The sequence below is a fragment of the Pleurodeles waltl genome, chromosome 1_1 (genome assembly GCF_031143425.1).
Source record: "Pleurodeles waltl isolate 20211129_DDA chromosome 1_1, aPleWal1.hap1.20221129, whole genome shotgun sequence".
Taxonomy (NCBI): domain Eukaryota; kingdom Metazoa; phylum Chordata; class Amphibia; order Caudata; family Salamandridae; genus Pleurodeles; species Pleurodeles waltl.
Window position 1 is genome coordinate 744,426,390 of NC_090436.1, and position 22,723 is coordinate 744,449,112.

The 22,723-nt window shown below is 47.5% G+C and overlaps 1 protein-coding gene across 1 annotated transcript in view; it reads right to left on the bottom strand.

Moving 5' to 3' along the window:
- Positions 1-22,723, bottom strand: part of SECISBP2 (SECIS binding protein 2) — a 279,114-nt gene that overhangs the window by 220,837 nt on the left and 35,554 nt on the right. The window contains exon 4 of the mRNA XM_069227552.1: positions 2,707-2,814. Within this exon, the coding sequence (XP_069083653.1) occupies positions 2,707-2,814 (108 nt within the window). The remainder of the gene's footprint in view (positions 1-2,706; positions 2,815-22,723) is intronic.

Genomic DNA, 22,723 nt, shown 5'->3' on the forward strand with positions numbered 1-22,723 from the left:
GCCCACAAAGCCTCTTCAGGGAGCCCGTGACTGCTTAGTAAATTAAATAATATTAACAGAATAATAAAGTGTATATAAATAAAGTGGCTAAATGTTCAATTGAAAACATACTGTAAATGTCAAGGAATTTGAAAGTGGAGGCTAAAAATTAAATTAGTATCCTCAGTTTGATTTGTGGGAGCATTGCAGGTGCACCAAACAGAATATAGCAAGGATGATGTATGGCTTCAGTTGAATTTAGAAAAGCTCCGACCTTCGTATTAACATTATTATTTTTTATATTTGTTTGTAAATTAAAAAATATATATGTTATCATTTGTTTATGTGTTTGATGAATGCTTGTTTCCATATTTTTTGTGCATTGTTTTACGTTTCTAATCATCGACAATGTTTAGGCCGGGTCCCCGGCTTCCAGTAATGACTCAGTGGGAGGGATTGGGGGGGGGGGGGGGGGTCACAAGGGGTCCCCGGATTACAGTAATTATTCAGTCGGGGTCCCCGGCTTCCAGTAATGATAAACCAGGGGTCCACAGAAGTCCAAAGACTGGGAACCACTGGGTTAGAAGTTAGGTTATTGGTGGGAAGATAGTGACAAGATAAGAGATACATCTGAGTATAGAGATTATGTGTTGTCCAACACTTAGAATCAGTCTACCAATCTAAAAATTACAGCTATTTTGGGGGGGGCACTGATGGGTTATATACAAGACCTTCCAATCAAAATACAGGTCAAAAACATTTGGTGAGGCTAGAGGCAGATACTGTAAAAGAAGAGATTACTGAAGACCATTCCAATATCAACACCAGAAATGCCCTGGGCCGCACCGGTTTCCAGGCTGAATTGTTCAAGTATCTATCAAGCAAAATTACAGATCACATAAAAAATATGGTTGATGAAGCCTAAAGGGAGGGGGGGGCATTGTTTTACTGGCTTTGAGATTCACCACAATGGTACAAATTCACAGCCAAGCAAATACCCAGCAGACTCTGCCTCATACAGGCCTATATCGATTTTAAATATTGAGGCAAAAACACCAGCCAAAGTCTAGCCAACTGATTATATACTGTACTTGAAACGTTATTACATCTAGAGCAGCACATGTCTGTGCCACAAAGAGCCATTAGGCATAATCTAAGAAGAAAAAACAGTTTCCTATCTAGATTACATGTACTGAGAGAGCTGGGGTTGACTGCCAGATGCTAAAAAAACAAGCATGAATGTCCTATTTAGTGATAGTTCTTAAAAAGATGGGATTTGGCCCAAAATATATACCATGGGTGAAACTATTATACACTGAATCAGTGCCAGAGTATGGGTAAATGGTACCATATCTCAGGTGTTCCCTTTGAGGAGGAGCACAAGGCGGGGATGTCCACTTTCTTCCTCCTGTACACCCTGACTATTGAGTCAGGTCTACATTTTAACTGGGCTAAGTTTATTCTGGACTCACAGGTGGACTGATCCCCACAGGAGGGAATGTACTGCCTACTTAGGACAGACAGCAAAGGCTTTTGATATCTAGGAATCTGATAACACAAGACAAGGGCAATTTTATAAACATCAACATACACTGGAGAATATATATATATATATTTTGGAATGGATATATGCTGCTGTTAGTGACTCTATGGTAGGTATTCGGGTATGGGGCAGTGGTGAACATGCTAGTGCACTCTACAGTGGTAGACCTCCTAATACATGGTTATGTCACACAAGTACAGTGGTTAAAAATGGTAGCAGGTTAATCGTAAGATAGGATGAGAAAGGAAGAGATAATAACTTTGTAAACCCCATTAGGGGATTTCACAGTTCTGGGAGAACTTCTGGCTCTTGAGGGGTTCCAGAACTGAAACCTAATTGGTATCTCAGAGTTGGGAGATGTGCAAGGACCAGATGGTATCCAAACAAAAACTAACTCAAGATAGAATATTATCTACACGACTCTCAATGTTTTAGAAAACTACAAATGAAACAAGCACTGACCAAGCAGGCCATACATGCACAGGAGATTAAAGATGAATCCTCAACTGAACATAGGGTGCTTGATATGCCAGTAGAAATGGCCTTATTCAGGATCTGGTGAGATGTTTCTGTGCCAAACTACACAAGTATTTTCTGCAGTTTGGCGATGACACTGGAGAGGAAAAACAATACTAGACCTGGAGTCCTGGGCCAAACGTATGTATTGGTGGATGAGTGATGGGAAATGGTTATATGAGGCATAATAATGCCCCAGAAAGTTCAAAAACATATAGGGCTCATGGAAAGAATCCAGATGTTTGCAATAGTTAGCAGGTTCAAAGAGGAAAAGTGGGGAAGATATCTGACAGGCATATTACACAGAAGGAAGTTATAAATGTTGAATTGACTGTACAGATCAGATGGACGTTGTGATGACCAAGAAAGAATTTGCGCTGAAAGTGCAGAAAACTAACTTTTTTCCCTATGCATTGCTAAAACAAAATGTGTCTGAAAAAGAAACATGCTTCATACATAAATACTTTATGCTTAGAAAGCATTTTAATTGCAAATAATACTATGATAGATTTATTGTAAAAAATTGAAATATTTTAGAAAATGGAATATGTTACATTTACAATTAATGTGCCACTATGGTACTGTCCTATGACTTTATTTCATGCAAAAAGATATCTTAGTGTTCAAGTACACCATTTTACTCTCTTGTACATGATGGAATTTCTTACCTCAGAAGGTAGGTCTGTTATCCCAATGCTGGAGAAAGGTCTTGTTGTTCTGAACCTGCTTTCTCTGCCACTGGTCAAAACTCCTAAATCAGGAAACTCGTCATCATCCTAAGAATGAAGAGAGAACAGGTGAAGGGCTTTCAGAAATTTCTAAAATCAGCCATCACCTTAAAGAGTTGCAGATGCAAGTGAAAAAATAAAACAGACCATATTTATCCAAAACGACCCCTTCTATACTGTCAGGCCAACACATGTTACCTTTATTGTGTATGTACTAAGTTATTTTATTGCATAGTTCAAATTAAATTGGCAATGTGGCTCACACCTTTTGAACAACTCCAATGGAATAATTATTGTTATTACAATTATTGTTGTTAATACCATTATTATTGTATTAGTGTATTTCTTTTTAACAATTACAGCGCAATCAAGAATTCCTCATAATGCTAACAAAAAAATACAACATAGAAATACTTTCAGTTCTACATATTTTTAAAGAAAATACAGAAATAAAAGTGACCTAAGAAGTGATCCTAACCTTAGATGTGTCACTATATAAGGACAGTTACCTAGACGTAGAATGTAAAATCTTAGGCATAAAATACACATCTTGCCACGAGGACCACTGTAGTCACTGACTTGGTAAATCAGCCTGCTTATTCAGTAGTAAGTTCCAATACTTTGGAGGGTAGTGACGTTTAATATGCTAACCCAAGACTAAATTGAAAACATCACAGGTGACCAGTGACATGGCAAATGTGAAACCCATGACAAGATACCAAAATACTGTATTTGTTAAACAAATCCTGAAGGCAAGTCAAGGCACAATGAGGTAAAAGAATGATTCGATCATTGAACATTTTCGGCCTATAAGAGCTAGTGCAACACACGGGGATTTAAGAGATGGTTACATACCAGTATGAATAGGAGATTTTATTTTTAAGCTCTAGTCAAAAAGTATCTTGTAAATTTGTTCCTTGTTGACTGACTGGATTTGAAAACCATTAACAGATGGGATCCCCCGCTCACCATGCTCTCTCCTTAAATGGCTCTGAGATTACAAGGTCATTGCTGATGGTTTCCTGGGATACATGACAACAATGGGAAGTGCTGAAGTTGGAAATGGTGCAGTGTAAATAACTGTCCTGATATGCACTGGAAAGCCATCCAGACATCCTGGGAAGGGTTTGAGTTTGGGTGATAATCTACATGGAATACGCAGGGTGGAAATAACAGACACACAAATCTCAAATAAACCATCCTGTGGACAGCAGAGCTAGACAAATCTTACTGACTCAATTTACAGAGACCTAACAGAGTTGGAAAGTAGGCAGGTTACATCAATCTTGAATTATTGGTCTTCAGGCAGCAGTAGTGATATAATAAAACATTTAGCAATATAGGTGTTGTTACATAAGTCAAATAACAACCACACTCATACGTGTTACCTGGTACCACGGAACACATTTTGCAATGAGATCCCAAGCTAAAGCACAAATTATTTCTAGAATACTACATTTTAAATATACTTAAAAACGCAACCACTTTGTCCGTAAAAGTTTCTGAAAATATGTATATTTTGCTATGAAATGTAGACTTTTAATTAAGTTAGAGTCCCAAACAAAAGCTTGTTAATCTTATGAACAAAATAAAATTTTTGTTAAAAAATACCAGGTTTTCAATTTTAGTAAATAGCTTTTTGGTCACCAAACACTAGATTGCTATTTTCATCAAATGCTCTCACGTACTATTAAAACACAAATGGCACATTGTGATTTAAATGACCATATATTATCAAATTACAGGCATCCTAAAGCAGAAATTTCCACCCAGATTGTTCCAGGAATGCCTACAATACATCAAAGATAGGAGATTTATGCAAGGATTCTATTACAGTATTTGTCACCACATTTATGACAAGAATTAGCACCACAGGTTATGGGTTAATGTCATGCCAGTGACAGCCACACATTTCTCACAAACGTAGGCATAATTAACCATGGATAGTCAGACTTTTGTCAATAGCGCCCACAGTATGTCAAAGCTGGGCTAATAGTATGCCAGGGAAAGCTAAAATGATGTGAAGAATGCTCAAAATATGGCAAAGATGGGCTTCTATCAAGTCAGGGACAGCCAAAATGCTGTTGTATATGTGCACACAATTTATCAAGGACAAGTCATTACAGTGCCAGGGCCAGTAACATGGCCACATTATAGAGGAGTTGCAAAATGCAAGGGTGAGCATTAGGTTGCCAGAGCCTCATATGCAGCCACGCATAGAGGCAGGAAAATACACCTGGAAATGTTAATCACACACAGAGGCACAATCATTCTTAAACTAGCTCACAAATAAATTCACATATGTGTACACATTAACATGCACACCGCTCCTAGGGCCCTGTCTCTCACTAGACGACAGGGTAGGTGCTATGATCCTAACTTCCAGCTCCATCATGATGATTGTAGTAACAAAGACAGGGAGCAACGTTTGGTCTGTCCCTCCTAGATTCTGTCTCCTTTTCTCATTGGCTCATTTATTTGGGTGCCACTACTGCATGACCTGGTTGTGGTTGAAAAACTCATGATGATTTAATCCAAGCCCATATTTGACCAAACTATACAAGAAATATTTTCTCTTACAACATACTGCACAGACATATGTAATGCTAAATATGGTGCTAAGATCAAGTCATTTGAATCTAGAACAGTTTCAAATTTTGGTACCGGTAAATAACTTAGTTAGAACTTAGAACTTTTGGAGTCACATGTGGTGCTTAGTTTGTAAAGCTGTGTTTTCCAGCTCAATAGCTCAATGACTTGGATTTATGCAGCTCTGTCTGACATTGCCAATGAAGGACACAATTTTTTTTCCAGATCAAATGAGTAAAGCTCTATTTGGACTTTAACATCATAACTGAATGCATTGCATAAGCCAATATGTAACAGTGAATTCTGAGATTTCTTTGCTTTGGCTACGGGACATAAAGAAACAGCAACTGTTGAAATTCATAATGTCTTTTACCTGGTAGTAAATGAAATGTCTTTATGCCAGAAAGAGCGAGGACAAATCTAATTGTGATCAACATGGAAACAATATAACCTTCAGAATAAACTTCAGTTGAGTGTGCAAGATCACTGTTATATATCTGCAAGAGCAGAGGTGGCACTGTACGCACACGATTCTCACTATCTCCCTACAGCGAGGTTAACTGAAACACAGGAAAAAACATTCAGAGTACGATATTGAAGCTAACAGTGGGTTGGTTCAGGAGGTTGCATTAGTCAATTAGTCAATCAGCCACTATATACTTTATTTAGTTTAAACAAACCACAAAAGCAACAAATAACTGCATCGTCTTGAAAACAACTAGCAGTATATAAAATCAAACTTCTATAAAATTACACATATAAATAAATAGTTCCTCCAAAACTTAATACATACGGTCATGTTCATTACACGGCTCATTAGCAGTTATTCATCTAAAATTTTTTCCTAATTTTAAGAGCATTCCGGATGAACTTAATCACAAACAGACAAATGACATCAGGTGGGCAGACTTCTCCAAATGGGAATGGATTTGAATCGAGTGACTAGGTGATATCTGGAGAGACCAACCCCTTATAACATTTGAGACTCTTTCACAGGACTATGAACTAGCTAAGACTGAAAGGTACAAATATCTTTAGCTCGACCCTGCTCTGCGTTGCTGTACTGTAGAAGGAGAACAACTACACGCTGCCACCCCACTTGAAGACAGACTGCTTAGAGACATATACCAGACAAGGCTCTCCGAGTAATTTACAGGAAACTAGTGAATAATTCCCCTGACCCAATGGTGTCCCTCAGGGAGGCGTGGTAAAGGTGCCTGAGTGGGTTGGATGATGATGATTGGACTGAAGCAATGTAGAGCCCACGGGAGATAGCAATCTGAGCAAGGTTTCGGCTCAGACAATTAAGAACCCTACACAGATACTACTGCTCTGGAACATTCCTGCACAAAATTAAAAAGGCTGTAACACCCATAAGCCTTCGAGGCTGTGGGCAGGAGAGTTTCTTCTTTCATATCCTATGAGCATGCTCAGAGATGCAAGCAATCCTACAGGATCTCTCAAGTCCTGGAGTATACCATCCCCATCAATGACAAGTGGACCCTACTGCAAATAAAGGGAGATGAACTATGGGCAAAACACTTGAAAATCTGGGCGACACTGGTGGTGGGGGTCTCCAAACAAAACATTGCCCAGGCATGGGGCAAGCCTAGTGCTCCGTTACTAAGGGATTATGAATCAGACCTGGAGTGGTGTCAGAGGGCAGAGAAAGTGGTTAAACAGAGCCAGGGATGCTAAAAAAAAATGGAAGAGAGTCTGGGGTCATTGGTGGAACTTCAGGGGCTTCTTGGACATTGGTTGATAATATCAAACAATAAGTGGCACTCGTGGGGATGCTGCGATTGCCATTTTCCACCTGACATAAATACAGGTTGTAAAAACGCCTTCCTATCACAGATCATACATTCCTCTGTAGATGGTAACTACTGCCACTGTTACCTTTTCTATGCAAATGTCTACTGTATTAGTGTATACATGCTGTACCTTAAGCTCTGTTTAAATAAAAAGAGTTTAAAAACAAATGACATCAGAAAAAAGCTGTTGTAAAAGAATAACTGCAAGTCCGGGCTAGCTCAAATTGAAATTGTGTAAAATTGGTAATAAATGTGGTTTCCTAGGGAGGGCGTAAAATCTGCAAAAGAGCATAAAATGTGCTCTGATAAAACCAGTTGTCGCATGGGTATCTACGAGGCTCTAAAATCCATGAGCCACACTTTAGGAAAGAAACTAAAAGGTGCACTGTATTTTGCCTAGTGCCACTGCAACAGCATGATGAGTTGGGGGATCAAGTAGAAGGCTCTCCTGAGAAGCTGTCAACAGCAGTGGGAGATGACACCCCTGGATTTGTGCCCCCTGCTAAACCAGGGAGTAGTGTCACGGGCTGACCGTAGAGGAAAGAAGGGAGGAGAAAGAACTCAGACTGTAGTTGGCAACATAAAACATGGAGGCAGAGGAGAGGAAAGCTCAATCCATTAATCAATCAATCAATCAATCAGTTTGTGTAAAGCGCGGCTACTCACCTGTGAGGGTCTCAAGGTGCGGGGGGAGGTGGAGGGGCCTTATCGGAAGAGCCATGAGCCACGAACCTGAGAGAGAAGCAAGACAAGCTGAGGCTGAAAAATCCTTGGATGAGAAGAAACTTATCTTGGCTCATGAACTGAGTATCAAAGAGCTGGAGCTCAAGTCTAAACAGTCTGAGACCACAGTGATAGTGGCAGCATACTTACAGGACCTGCTGGAGACAAAAAGGTTTGTATGCCCAAGAATTTGGTGCCAAATTATGTGGTGGGAGATGACACTGATAAGTGGTTTTCTGCTTATGAAGTTGCACTGAGAGCACATGGGGTTCCTGAGAAGCACTGGGAGCGGGCTTGTGGAAACTCGTGCCAGCACGTGGGAGGAACACACTTCTTACACTAGAGGTTGGGGACCAGGCAAATTATGCCCCTATGAAGGCCATTTTGATTGCCAAATTTGGACTGACCCCTGAAAAGTATTGCCAAGGATTGAGGGAAAGTAACAAGCTCCCTAACCAAATACTGGGTAGTCTTTATTGATGTTTGCAAGTAAGGCACTGAATGGCTGGGTGCAGGGCAGTAACGTCAGTGATTATGTTGGGTTGTACAATTTAATCCTGAGAGAGCATATCCTCAGTATTTGCTTTACAGAGTTGCACCAGCACCTAGTTGACAGTAAGCTGACTGTTCCCAGGAAGCTTGCTGAGAAGGTGGATCTCTGGGCTAGCACCAGAGTGACCAAAAAGGTATTTGGAGGGGAGGGGTGGACACTCACAGAGGTGATCAGGGTTCCCGATAGAAGAAAGGGAGAGGAAAACTTAAAAATAAGGAGTTCTCAAAAGGCCCCCAAAATAATTCCCAAGGGAATAGTGGTAACCAGTCCTAGAATGATTCTAAAAAGAAAGGGTTCTTTGACCATAAGACGCGGAGGTTTGTACCCAATGTGCAGAGTGCTCCAAGTATGCTCACTCGAAGGGTGACTCCAAATGCCCAAAGAGGGCACAGCCCCCACTGGTGGGCAGACATCTGGGTTGGCTAGTGTAGCGCTTGGGGAGGAGGTAGTCCCAGTTAGTTTTGAGGAACAGACAGAGGTAACCCTAGTGTCCCTAGGGGATACAGAAATGGAGGCAAAAACCCACATGCCTTCTTATACTTCCAAGTATAGGCAGTGGGTCATCATTAATGGGCAATGGGTGGAGGCTCTGCGAAACACAGGAGCCAGCATGACTACTGTCAGGGGTCAGCTGGTGTCAGCAGAGCAGGTCCTACTGAACACATTCCACCAAGTCATAGTCGCTGACAATCGAGAGAGCCATCTACTTGGGGCTCTGGTTTTCTTTGAGTGGGAGGTCTCTCTGGTACTCTGAAAGTAGCAGAGACCTGCCATGCCTGTAGATTGTCTGTTAGGCAATGACCTAGAGCACACTACCTGGAGGGAGGTATCACTCAGGTCTCACGTGGAGATGATGGGATTGCCTGAGTGGGTCTGCATGACCACACGGTCCATGGCTGCCCGGGCGTGAAGTCACGGGCGTCAGGAGCCTGGAAGAATGGCCCAGACAGCTGCTAAGAAGAGGGGCAAAGAGCACAGGAAACAGGTCCCAGAAGTTCCCATGGTGGAGGTTGAGGGGGTTCCTGAGGCAGGGGCCCCAGAGCCAACCGGGGAGGACATTGCCGCCCTAGGTGACTTACCTGAACTTGCTGGCTGGCAAGTTGAGGGTGGGCCCACCAGGGCGGCATTCTGCAAAGTGCAGATGGAGTGTCCCACTCTTGAGGGCTTGAGGCAACACACCTCAGCCCATGTAGCAGGTGAAGCCTTTGGGGATCATCAAATTTACTGGCAGAATTATCTCCTACATAGTGAGCCTAAGGCTCCGGGTACTGGGGCAGCACATGTGCTGGTGTTCCCTCAGTGTTACCGGGCCTTTCTACTGGGTTTGGCTCATGACATTCCCCTGGTAGGACATTTAGAGCAAGACAAGACCTTTGCCAGGCTTGTCACCCACTTCTATTGGCCCAGGATGCAGACAGCCTCAGATACATTCTGCAGGTCCGGTCACCTGCCAGGCCAGTGGGAAGACAGGGAAAAAGATAAAGGCTCTCCCAGTCCCACTCCCTATTGTTGGCACCTCCTTTGAAAGGGTGGGCCCTAGCCAACAGATTTATCCTGGTTTTGGTGGATCATGCCACCCGCTACCCAGAGGCAATCCCTCAGAGGACGGAGGCTGCCCGGTGGTGACCAGAACTCTGATGGGGATCTTCACCCATGTGGGGTTACCCAAGGAGATAGTGTCTGACATAGGCACTAACTTCATGTCTGCATACATGAAGTCCATGTGGGATGCATGTGGTGTACCGTATCATCCTCAATCCAATGGTCTTGTTGAGAGATTTAACAAGACCTTGAAGGGTATGATCACAGGCTTGCAGGAGGCCAGCGGGTAGATGGGATGTCCTTTTACCATGCCTTCTCTTTGCTTATAGAGAGGTACCCCAGAAGGAGGTAGGGTTCAGTTCCTTTGAGCTTCTCTATGGATACCCCATTAGGGGACCCTTAAGCATTGTCAGGGAGGGGTGGGAGAAAGCTCTCAGGAACCAACCCCCCACCACCCCTGAGGATGTGTCATATTGGTACATATTGGCCCTCCACAACCAGATGCACCGCTTTTGGAAAAAGGTCAAGAGCAACTTCGAGGCCAGTCAAGAGGTTATGAAACGCTGGTATGACTAGAAGGTCACTCTGGTGGAGTTTCAACCTGGAGACAAAGTGTGGGTTATGGAACCAGTAGAGCCCAGGGCTCAGGAGCGTAAGGAGGTGGCCACTTACTTAGTGGATCTCCAGTCTCCTAGGAACCCCCTAAGGGTGCTCCATGTCAACAGACTGAAGCCTCATTTTGAGAGGTCTGAAATCAGTATGCTCCTGGTGACAGATGAGGGTGTGGTGGTGAAGAGTGAACCTCTCCTCGACCTCCTCTCTGAACAGGAGGGTGATGGACCAGTGGAGGGTGTCAATCTCTCTGACTCCCTGATCCTGGACCAGGGTGGTGATTGTTACCAGTTATTGAAGCAGTACTCCTCTCCGTTTTCCCTCACCTGTGGACTCACACACCTGTGTGTCCATGACAGTGACACAGGAGGCAGTCCTCTTGTAAAGAACAACATTTACAGCTTGTCAGACAAGGCCAGCATCAGGGAGGACGTTGCCACGATGCTGGCTCTTGCAGTGACTGAGACCTCCAGCAGTCCCTGGTCAAGCCCTGTGGTGCTGGTACCCATGGCTGCCCCACCGGGCACCAAACCAGAACTTCGGTTCTGCATGGATTACCGGGGTCTCAACTCTGTCACCAAAACTGATGCACACCCCATCCCCGAGCTGATGAGTTCACTGACAGGCTAGGCGCTGCCAAATTCCTCAGTACTTTTGATTAGACATCAGGGTACTGGCAGATCACCCTGACTGAGGGGGCAAAAGAGAGGTCTGCATTTTCAACACCTGAGGGACATTACCAGTTCTGGGTAATGCCCTTTGGCTTGAAAAATGCCCCTGCTACCTTCCAACGGTTGGTTAACGAGGGTCATGGTTGGAAAGGATGCGTTCTGTGCCGCCTATCTAGACGACATAGCTGTCTACAGTGCCAGCTGGAAACACCTGCTTCACCTCCAGGAGGTGCTCCAGGTCCTGCAACAAGCAGGACAGACAATCAAGGCCAGTAAGTGCCATATTGGGCAGTGTTCTGTGGTGTACTTTGGACACCTACTAGGTGGTGGCAAGGTACAGCCCCTCCAGGCCAAGATTGAGACAATCACAGCCAGGAAACCACCTAGAACTCAAACTGAAGTGAGAGCCTTCATAGGCCTCACTGGTTACTACCGCAGATTCGTTAAGGGGTATGGCACCATGGTGGCCCCCTTAACTGGGCTAACTTTCAAGGAGCAGTCTAGGTTGGTGATTTGGACCGAGGCTTGATAGAAAGCCTTTGATTTGCTCAAGAAAGCCATGTGCAAGGCACCCGTGCTAAGGGCCCCTGACTACTCCAAGGAGTTCATAGTGCAGACAGACGCTTTAGAGCATCCCACAGGGGAGGTCTTAGCACAGCTGAATGAGGAGGGCCTAGACCAACCAGTAGCCTTCATTAGTAGGAAGGTATTACCACAGGAACAGAGGTGGCATGCCAATGAAAGAGAGGCATTTGCTGTGGGCTGGGCACTGAAGCACTTGAGACCATACCTGTTTGGGACTCACTTCCGGGATCAGACAGACCACAGGTCCCTCAAATGGCTCATGCAGATGAGGGGTGAAAATCCTAAACTCTTGAGGTGGTCCATCTCCCTATGGGGGATGGACTTTACGGTGGGGCAACGCCCAGAGACTGATCACGCCAATGCTGATGGTCTTTCCACATTCTTCCGCCTTAGTGATGAGAGCTCCCAGGGCGATGGGTAGTTCTCCCCACTTTCAGCTGCCAGCCTCTTAGATTTGACATGTTAGACCTGACAGCCTTAGGGTGGTCACCCCCCAACCTTTTGCATGCCTCCCTCCACTTTTCTGACACTGATTGTGTTGGTTTTAGGACTCTGCGCCTTTTACAACTGCTACCCAGGGCTAATGTGCATATGCTCTCTCCCTTAAACATGGTAACATTCCTTCATACCCAATTGGCATATTTGATTTATGGATCAGTCCCTGGTAAAATGCACTACATGTCTCCAGGGCCTGTAAATTAAATGCTACTAGTGGGAGTAGCCCCTTAACCATGTCTCAGGCCTGCCATTGCAAGGCCTGTGTGTGCAGTTTCACAGCCACTTTGACTTGGCATTTAAAAGTACTTGCCAAGCCTTAAACTCCCCTTTTTCTACATATGTCACCCCTAATGAAGGCCCTAAGTAACCAACAGGGTAGTGTGCTATGTAGGTAAACAGCAGGACATGTAAGTGTGTGTTTTATATGTGCTCTTTAGTGAAAAACTCCTAAATTTGTTTTCCACCACTGTGAGAGGCCTACTCCTTTCATAGACTAGCATTAGGACTGCTTTTTTTTTTTTTAGAATATATTTTTATTAACATTTTGCTATTACAACGTTACATATTTATTCATTTCACATGCACTTTTATATCTGCTTCTTATTTTGTACTTTTTCGCTTATTGCTCAATCTTTATTAACAGTCGTTTTATTTCTCTTTATTCAACCAGTTACTCTTTTACTTATTCAATCACTTTTCTTTGTTACAGCTCTTTGTTCTGCATAAGCAATAGTCAAGCAACAGGTTTAAACCCCTTCTTCCTTGTAACTTGGAATAATGATATAGAGGGTTAGGTGCCACCCAATTGGGTGTGGGAGGAAGGAGGAAGAGGCGGGAATAAAAAAGAACAGGCCACACAGGGCCAACCATGCGGCTATGTGCAAATGATTTTTATAGTTGTTGAACTGAAGGTGCTATGTCAGATCCACTTTTTATTTTAATTTTAAGCAGGGGGTAATATCGACCCAGGGCGCAGGGACGCGCCGTGTAGGCGGAGGGGCACGCACACTGCCTATCATGTTCGATGGCGAGGTGGGGATCCACGGCCCAGCTGTCTTCAGGCCTCTACACTTAATGAAAGCCACGTGGGGGTCGGGTTTGTTCTGGGCGCCTATCTATGTGCTACAATCGCCTGGCTCCGACCTCGGCGTGGGTTGGGAGTCGCTGGTTTCTCTTGCTGGGTTCACCAATCTCCTAGTTATACTCTCCCAATTCGTCACTAAGTTCTCCCACCCCGGAGCTATGGGAACCCGGCGGATACTCCTGGCTTCTTCTGCTTTTAGGACCTGTAATTCAGCTCTAGCCCACGTTAATGTATCATTCTCCCAGACAGTCAGTAAAGGACAACCCGCAGCTTTCCAGCCCCTCGAGATTAGTCTCTTATATAGTGCCAGGGTGAGGTCCAAAAAGCGCCCCTTCACTTTTCCACGGAGTGCCGTTGGTCCAAGGCCCAGCAAGCACATCTCGGGGCTGGGTCTTAACTCAACCTCAAGCAATTCAGTTAAGGTAGTCAACATTTCCTTCCAGCCAGTCTGGATCACCGGGCAAGTCCAAACCATGTGGTCGAAATTCGCCCCACCCCCCCCGCATCTCGGGCAGGTCGCTGGAGATCCACCGTATATACGGAACAGCCTGTGGGGTGTGAGGTATGTTCTATGCAGGTAATTATATTGAAGGTACCTTAAGCGTGTATTACGGGACACCATCCGGGGGTAAGCCAGTATCTTTTTCCACTCTGAGTCTGTGAGTTCTCGACCAACCGTGCCCTCCCAGCCTCCTCTCAGTGAACGTAGGGGGTCTAAAGCTGCCTCAACCTGGGACCGATATATCTTGGTGATGAGACGTGTTTCCTCACCTAATGTCATCAGTGAGTGCAAGACCCCGTGTGTGTCAGGTTCCGCATTTGCCGTGTCCCAGTGAGCCCTAAGGGTATGTACCAGTCTCCCGTACAGTAGAAACTGTCCACCGGGAACACCCTCTTCCATCAAGTCATCAAATCCCCTCAGGACTCCCTCTTTGAAAAGTCCTCCCACTACTTCTATTCCCGCTGCTAGCCAATGACTGAGTCCCATACTTCCCGGCCCCCTCCCCCTGGGTTCTATAGCAAGTACTGCCAGCGGCAGAGCTGGAGAATACGGGTGACCAACTCCTACTCTTTTCGTGCATCTTTTCCAACATCCTATTGCCACTTTTATCATTATGTTGTTCCCAGGGAGAGTTATCTTCCTGTTTGCCATGTTTGCCGCAATCCACGCCGTATCAATCACTCCCTGGGCCGTATATAAATCCAATTGGCCCCGACCCGTAAGCCACCCGGCTATCCACTGCAATTGGGATGCAAGGTAATATGCCTCAAAGTCAGGTGCCCCCAGGCCTCCCGCTTGGGGAGGCCTGCAGATGGTCACGAGAGTGGTACGTCTTCGCCCACTATCCCAAATTAGTTCTCTAAGCAATGTGTTCAGATCACGGAACCATGCCCGGGGTATTAGCAGCGGTAAATTGGCAAAGTAATAGAGCAGTCGGGGGAGCATGATCATTTTGGATAGCGCCACTCTAGCCATCACTGACAATTTTAAAGAGCGCCAGAATGTTACTGATGATCTCAGCGAACGAAGCACTCCACCTAGGTTACCCTCTCTTAGGTCAGCCATACCATGGTAGATCTGGATCCCCAAGTATCTAAATGTACGCGGAGCCCATTTCAGGTCCACCGGGCACGCTATGGGGCGACCATATCCAGACGTCAGGGGGAACACATATGTTTTATTACGGTTAAGTCTTAATCCTGATACTAAACCAAATTCCTCAAGTACGTTCAGGGCCCAGGGGAGTCCACTCGCCCCGTCTCTAAGGTATATCAAAATGTCGTCTGCATATAGCGAGATAATGTGATCCCCTGGTCCCCACCGAATCCCTCTGCCCGCTCCTTCACCTCGCACCCACGCCGCTAAGGGTTCCATCGCCAACGCGAACAACAATGGGGACAGGGGGCATCCCTGTCTAGTTCCCCGATGCACTGGGTAAGCAGCTGAGACCGTCCTACCCGTCTTGACCCTTGCCAATGGGGACGAATATAACAGGTCCACCCAGGCAACCCAGCCACCACCCAGGCCCATTTTTAACATTGTCGCCCTCAAGTAATCCCATCTGATCGAGTCGAAGGCCTTTTCAAAGTCCACAGCTAGCAAGGTCCCGGCTGGTGGCTTCGCCTCATCAGGCATATGCATTATAGAGAAAATCCGCCTAAGATTCAAGGAGGTGCTGCGACCAGGAATAAAACCATTCTGGTCAGGGTGCACCAGGGTCGGCATAAGGGGCAGTAACCGATTAGCTAGTATCTTACTCAAGATCTTAAAGTCGCTATTTAGCATTGATAGTGGTCTAAATTCTGTTACCGATGGATCACTAATGTTTGTTTTTGGGAGCGGCACAACCAATGCTTCACGGAGCGTGGAAGGGAGCACCCCATTCTTTACCGCCTCCATATACATTTCCTTCAGTCTGGGAGTTAATAAGGATTTATACTTTTTATAAAAATCCATCGGAAGACCATCTGTGCCCGGGGTCTTCCCAGGAGCCAGCTGCGTGATTGCTTCGTTTATCTCTTCTACAGTCACTGGACCCCCCAGGCCGGCCCCGTCCTCCGGGCTCAAAGCCGGCAGAGACATCCGAGTTAGGAAACCATCAAGGATCCCCACCTCCAAGTCTGTGGGCTTCCTATACAAGTACGTATAATAATCTTTGAATGCGTCGTTAATGGATTCTGGACTAATTCTGCGTGTCCCACCCCTGTCCAATACACTTGCAATAGGACCACTATCACCATTCGGGCGCACTAGCCATGCCAAAAGTCTACCGGATCTCCCCTCCTCTGATTGCATGGATACCAAGTATCTTTGCACACTGTGGCATCTAAGACGCTCTTCTATTCGGGAGTGCTCCCTACGCGCACTCTCGTACTCTTCATCCGCTTGTCTTGTGGGGCCCTGTCTCAACTCCCCCTCGTGGATGACCTTCTCCAGTGCGTTTAGTTCTCTCTCAAGTGTACGTTTTATCCCCACTGACTGTCCCAGACAATGACCCCGCGTCCCCACCTTGAGTGTCTCCCACTCTATGCCTCTGGAGGAAGTGGATCCCCGGTTATCCTCTATGTGTTCCTCTAAGTAGCTTTGTACCCCCTCCCTGTACGCTTGGTCCTCCAAGGCCGACGGAAGCATTCTCCATGCCGGTATAGGAGGTCTGTCCCGAGATACATTCAATGTCATCAATAGAGGATTATGATCAGATATTGTGCGGGCAAGGTACTCCGCGTGGGTCATATTTCGGGCCAGCCCTGCTGTGCAAACTATTCTGTCGATTCTAGTATGTACCTGGTGGAGGCCCGAGTAAAACGAATAATCCCTGGCAACAGGGTGTTGTAGCCTCCAAGCATCCACCAGTCCCCAGGCGTCCAGCCACTCTGCTAGTTTTTTTGCTGCTTTAATTGATGTTGCTCCCTGCAGTGGGGGGTTAGACCTATCTAGGTCGATATCAAGCACTGCGTTAAAGTCTCCTCCTATTAGTACTTCCCCCGTGCATTGACGAGTGAGATGCCCAGACAGGCCCGTCATGAATAATGCTTGTTCCTGGTTGGGGGCGTATATACAACTCAGGGTCAACTGGAGCCCCTGTAGTTTCCCTTCTAGAATGACAAATCTTCCCTCCCTGTCTATGTTGGAGGAATCTAGCACAAATGGAACTCCCGCTCTAATCCAAATTAGGGTTCCTCTTGCGTAAGCTGAATATTCTGTGGCAAATACCTGACCCCTCCATCTCCTCCGTAATTTCTCCCCCTCTCCGGGCGCGAGGTGAGTCTCCTGTAGCATAGCTATATGCACCCCTCTTCTTTTTAAAAAGGAAAGAATTCTATGTCGCTTACTCGGAGTGCCCATCCCCCTAACGTTCCAGGTCATAGTGTTGTAGCCCCCCATCGTATTCTTAGAACCCGTTGTACATGGAGTCTACGCGCCCCCGGCCCCGGCCAAGCCCCCCAGAAGCTTGCACCTTCATTATGATCAGCCCACATCGCACATATAGCCGGTATAACTAATAACAAAAAAACCCAACTCCCCTTCCCCAGGGCGCCTCCAAAACTGTAGGCTGCCCAGTAAGTCCTACAACACTGCAGATCACACAAACACATCAAGTCAATACTCGCCGGTCAGGGTTGACAGGCGAGAAACAGGTCCGGGGGGGCGGCCAGGTCCGGAGGGGCCACCGTACTTCTTATCTTGACTCGCCTTTCAGCGCCGGTGCAGGTTCTGTTTAGATCAGTTCATCAGCCGTTTGTGGGGTTACCTCCGGCGCACTAGTCGATCCCCCAGAGCCCTCGGGCGAGGACACCACTATGTCTTCTGATTCCTCTTCAGAGACCGCCGGCGGAGACGATTCCACTCCCATCTTGGCTGCCGCTTTTAGGGCTTCTCTCTTTCCAGTCTCCCTTTGTGCCTGCGTGGGTGCTAGCCGTCGGCCGCCCCCTGGCCTTCTCCCTCTCAGGGCCCGCCGGGACCCCCCCCCCACCGCGGCCCCCCGGCGCAGGCCGCGCCGGGCCCGACCCCGAGCTCTCAAGCCACTCCCATGCCTCCTCCGGAGTCTGGAGGAAAGTGGTTTTCCCCTCCACAATCACTCGTAGTCTTGCTGGATAGAGCAATGAGTACTGTATCCCTTCTTCTCGTAAAGTTCTTTTAACGGCCAGGAAGGAGGCACGCTTGTTTTGGACCTCCAAGGTGAAGTCAGGGAACAGTGTTGCTTCGCCATTGGCCACTTTAAACGGACCCAATTCCCTGGCTTTCTGCAGGAGGATGTCTCTGTCACTATAGTGCAGGAGTTTAGCAATTACAGCCCGGGGCGGTCTGCCAGGGGCAAGCGGTCTAGCCGGCACCCGGTGTGCACGTTCCAATGAATAAAAGGGGGTCAGGCATCCTGGTGCCACAACCGTACTTAGCCATTTCTCCAGAAACTCCACCATGTTAGTCCCCTCGACCCCCTCAGGGAGACCCACCACGCGAATATTGTTTCTCCTGTTTCTGCCCTCTGCGTCCTCAGCTCGCCGTTCGAGCTTCGCCACTCTGTCTGCCAGAGAGGTCACCTCCGCTGATACTTCTGCTTGTTTTGGAACAACTTCCTCTAGTGTTGCTTCTGCCTCCTTTACTCTGTCGGCCAATTTGTGGTGGTCGGCTCTCAATAGCCCAACCTCTATCGCCACCTGATTAATGTCACGCTGTAGAGTGGATTTGGTGTCCTCAATGGCACCCAGTATCTTGTCCAGGGTGTCCTGAACCTTGGTTTGTGACTGGCTCTGTGTGGTCAGCTCGTTGTCCGCCATTGGTATCAGTGTCATGGGTTCCATGGCTTTGTTCTTGTGTCTGCCCTTGGAGGGCATTGGATATGCAGAGGAGGGCGTCTCAGCGAGGCCGGCGAGCTGCACAGGTAATTATGCTGCCTGCTGTTGGCCTGCTCGTTCACCCAATCTGTTGCCGTCAAGATCTCAGGTTCTGGTCGCTCTAGGAGGAGTCTCAGCCACCAAGCCAGTCATCTCCAGCTCGTTGGGCCACAGTAAGCAGGTGCGCCCAGGATCCTCGATGTCGCCGTGTAGCTCGCCTCCGCCGAGCGTCCCCACCAGCGGCGTAGCCGGTAACAAGGTGGTTTGGATCGGGTCGGCGCCTCCCCCAAGACCGCGCCGCCCTGCGCGGGAGGGGCAGCCGCGGCAGGCCCCCAAGGCCGCGCCGTCTCCAGTAGCCAGGAGGGACCCCAACAATGGTGCGCAGTCTAAAATTTCGGATGATAACAGCAATCAGCACGGGGCGGACCCTCGCCGCCACACCCCGCAACGGGCGATCAGCGTCCAACTTGAACCGTCCTAGGCACAGGGGGCCCCCCCGCCACCATACAGGGGCCACCCGGGCAACGGCAGTCGCACGGCCCCCAGGGGGCACAGGAGAAGCGGGCTCCCTATCAGTCCTCCTCGGGGCGCCTCTTGTCCCCTTGTCTCCTCACCGTCCGTGCCCCCGCAGCCGGGAAGCACCAGGCCACGTCTCCCGGGTGGGAGGCCAATTTCACTCCGTCCGGCGCCCCCACTCGGCACTCCGATCTGCCCCTCACACCTCGGGGCGGGCCCGCGCACAGCCTCCGCGCCCGGCGCGGCACGCCGCACGTCCCAGGACCGCGGCCGCAGTCCGCCAGCAGGCCCCCGGGCACGATCCCCGCCGGGCCACACGAATCCGCAGGGGGCCACCCCCGGGGCAACGGCCCCTCGCCAGTGGCCCCACCCGCAATCGCCGCTCACCTCCTCCTTCGCTCCGAGCCAGCGGCACCTCAATTCAGCGCGGGGCGGCCCTGCCCGTCAGCTAGGCCGCAGCCACTCCGCAGCCCCGATCAGCCCCGGGAACCCAGGCGCTCACCCCGGGGGCCAAGCCGCGCCGCCACCGTCTCCCCACGTCTTCAGCAGTCGTTCCGCTCCACTTTGAGCGCGACACTGCCCGCCCCAGCGCGTCTAGGCATACGTTTGAAGTCGGCCCCTCCGGAGCCGAGCGGTTAAGCGTGCGCCATGCTCAGCTCCGTGGCCACGCCCCAGCATTAGGACTGCTTTCATATACTTTTTGGGTACTAGATTCTGATCTGAAAGGGATAACCAGGTCATATTTAGTACAGCTAGAATGGTAATAGAAAATCCTGCTTATTGGTGAGGTTGTTTTTTTTTTTATTGCTATTTTAGAAATGCCACTTTTAAAAAGTGAGCATTTCTCAGCACTTAAAATCACCTGTGCCTTACAGCCTGTCTCCAATCAACGTCTGGTCTGTGCAGGTTGACAGCTCCCTTTTGCATTTCACCTAGACAACCACAATGGACACTCAGTCACATCTGCATCCATCTGCATACTGAATGGGTTTCCCTGGGCAGGAAGGGTGGAGGGGCTCTCTCTTACACTTCAAAGGCCAGTGGCCTGCTCTCACACAAAGAACTGATAACCCCCCACAGGGCCCCTGGCAGACAGGACTGGGCTGAAAGTGGAACTTGTGCACATCAAAACCACTCTTTGAAGTCTACCCCACTTCAAAGCCATTTTGGGGTATATAAACAAGGTCTCTGACCCCACCAACACAGACATTTCTGGATCTGCACCTGAACTCTGTCAGAAGACATGTCTGGCTTCCCAAAGGACTCTCTGGACTGCTTTGTTGAGAAGGACTGCTGTCCTGCTGTTGCCCTGCTGGCCTCTGACTGTGCTGGAAGGACTCTGCCCCCCCCAAAAAAAAAGGTGGTCTCCAAGGGCTTGAGCTTGCCTCCTGTTCTAAAGTCTCAGGGACAGCAAATGCTTCAACTATTTGCTTTTTGCTAGCACCCAACTCCAGCGAGTCCGAAATGACTTCAGTGATGCCAGCGACGCTGCAGCCTGCTCCCGCTCCATGGACCTCGCTGTACACAATGACACACAATTACTTTACATATTGCCTTCTAAGTTAAGCCCAACTGCTCAGTGCCAAGCTACCAGAGAGAGGGTGGGCACAGGATAATTTGGGTTGTGTTGTGACTTACCCTGACTAGGATTGTGGTCCCAACTTGGATACCTCTGCCAACTAGAGACCCAATTTCTAACATGGACCAAATGATATTCAGCCCAAAAAATCGGCCCACTCTCAGTTCAAGAATAGTTTGTCACCCATTGTCACTCAAGACATGGCTTTAAAGTGCAGGCTCATTAACACATGCTCTTAATATCAACCACCAGTTCAGACATGCTTTGTATTACCAATACTTGGATGTAATATGACTCTAATTTTTAATTGAGGGAAGCGTGCCCAGAAGGCTGTAAGATTGTGCAATTTCTGTGCCCTCTACGAGAGGAGGCAGATTGGCTATCATTCATAAATCACATTTCAATCTAGAAATATACAGCTAAAGGATTTCAGCCAGGCCAAATTAACAAAGGTTTATGTTGAGTTTTTCAGCCTCCTATCCCGATTAGTATGCTATTCCCCTCCAGGTCCCAGCATAGATTTTGTACAGGGGTTTGCCAACTTTCTGTCACATTTAATTATTTCTCATGCATCATTTTTCATGCTCGGGAACTTTAATAATATACCTCCAGAAACCTCCAATGCCGCCGTATCCTCCAAGCTGATGAACTAATTGGCAGCAGTGGGCCTTCAACAAATGATCATTGGCCCACCACAAGTTCATGGACACACATTGGATTTAATTGGTTCTCCTTCTGGCCTAATTAACTTGGCTGAGCTATTTCCTTTAGGCTGGCCTGATCACTTGCTGATTACCTTTAATTTTCGATCAGTGGACAACACCTTTTCCGGGGGAATGAATCAGAAAAAGGGCCCGTTGGGCCCTACACAGCCATGGTCCAAATTACCTTCAGAGGGATTGGGGTAACTTCTCTTATCTTTTCCCACTCCTACCAGTTCCATCACGGTTATTGAGGCATATGACAATTATCAGGCCTGGATCACCAGGACCCTGTACATCACAATACCTTTTAAAAAAAGAGACCCCCCCCCACATCAGCACCTTACTTTAATGATGATCTGCGGGCATGACGACCAATGTGTCATTTCAGGCCTGGAGGGAAGGGGGGCTGCATCCAAGTGGGAGACATATACCCAGGTCAATACCTTTTTACATTTGAACAAGCATGTGACACATTTGGATTAGGCCAGGGACATTTTCTCCATCACACAAGACTGGTGGAAGTAGCCAAACAAACTTGACCCACGTACCTCACTACACCACAGACATCGTGAGTCCTAGATGTCCTATTAATGTGTGGAGGGGGCCAGCATTCGATTGCACAATTATATAAAGTGATGAGGGAGGATGTGATGGGACAGCCAGTCAGGGCGCGAGCTGCCTGGGAGTTAGAGATGGGATCCCTATTAGAGAATAGTGAATGGTCTAGCATATGCTAGAGAATACGCATTGTCCCGTGCAATGCCCGCTTTAGGTTAACACACTATAACTTTCTGCATAGAATGTATCTGACCCCCAAGGGACTTCATTGCATCTCTACAACAGAGTCCCTTAACGTGTCCCCGGTACGGGAAAGGAGGGGCAGACTTCAGACATTTAGCATGGGAGTGCCAGTTCGTACATGACTTCTGGGTACAGGTAGTCGCAGACCTTCGGGGGACCACAAGCATCCTTATAGAACGCACACCGCCACATGTAAAAGACCAAAAGGTCACAAAGTGAACAACAAATTCCTCCAACTGGCGCTAGTACTGGCAAGGCGCAGAGTGGCCATTACTTGGACAAGGCAGAAGGGATGAACCATTGGCAGATGATGAGGGGGGGCACTGTGCGAATCCTTCTACAGACCATT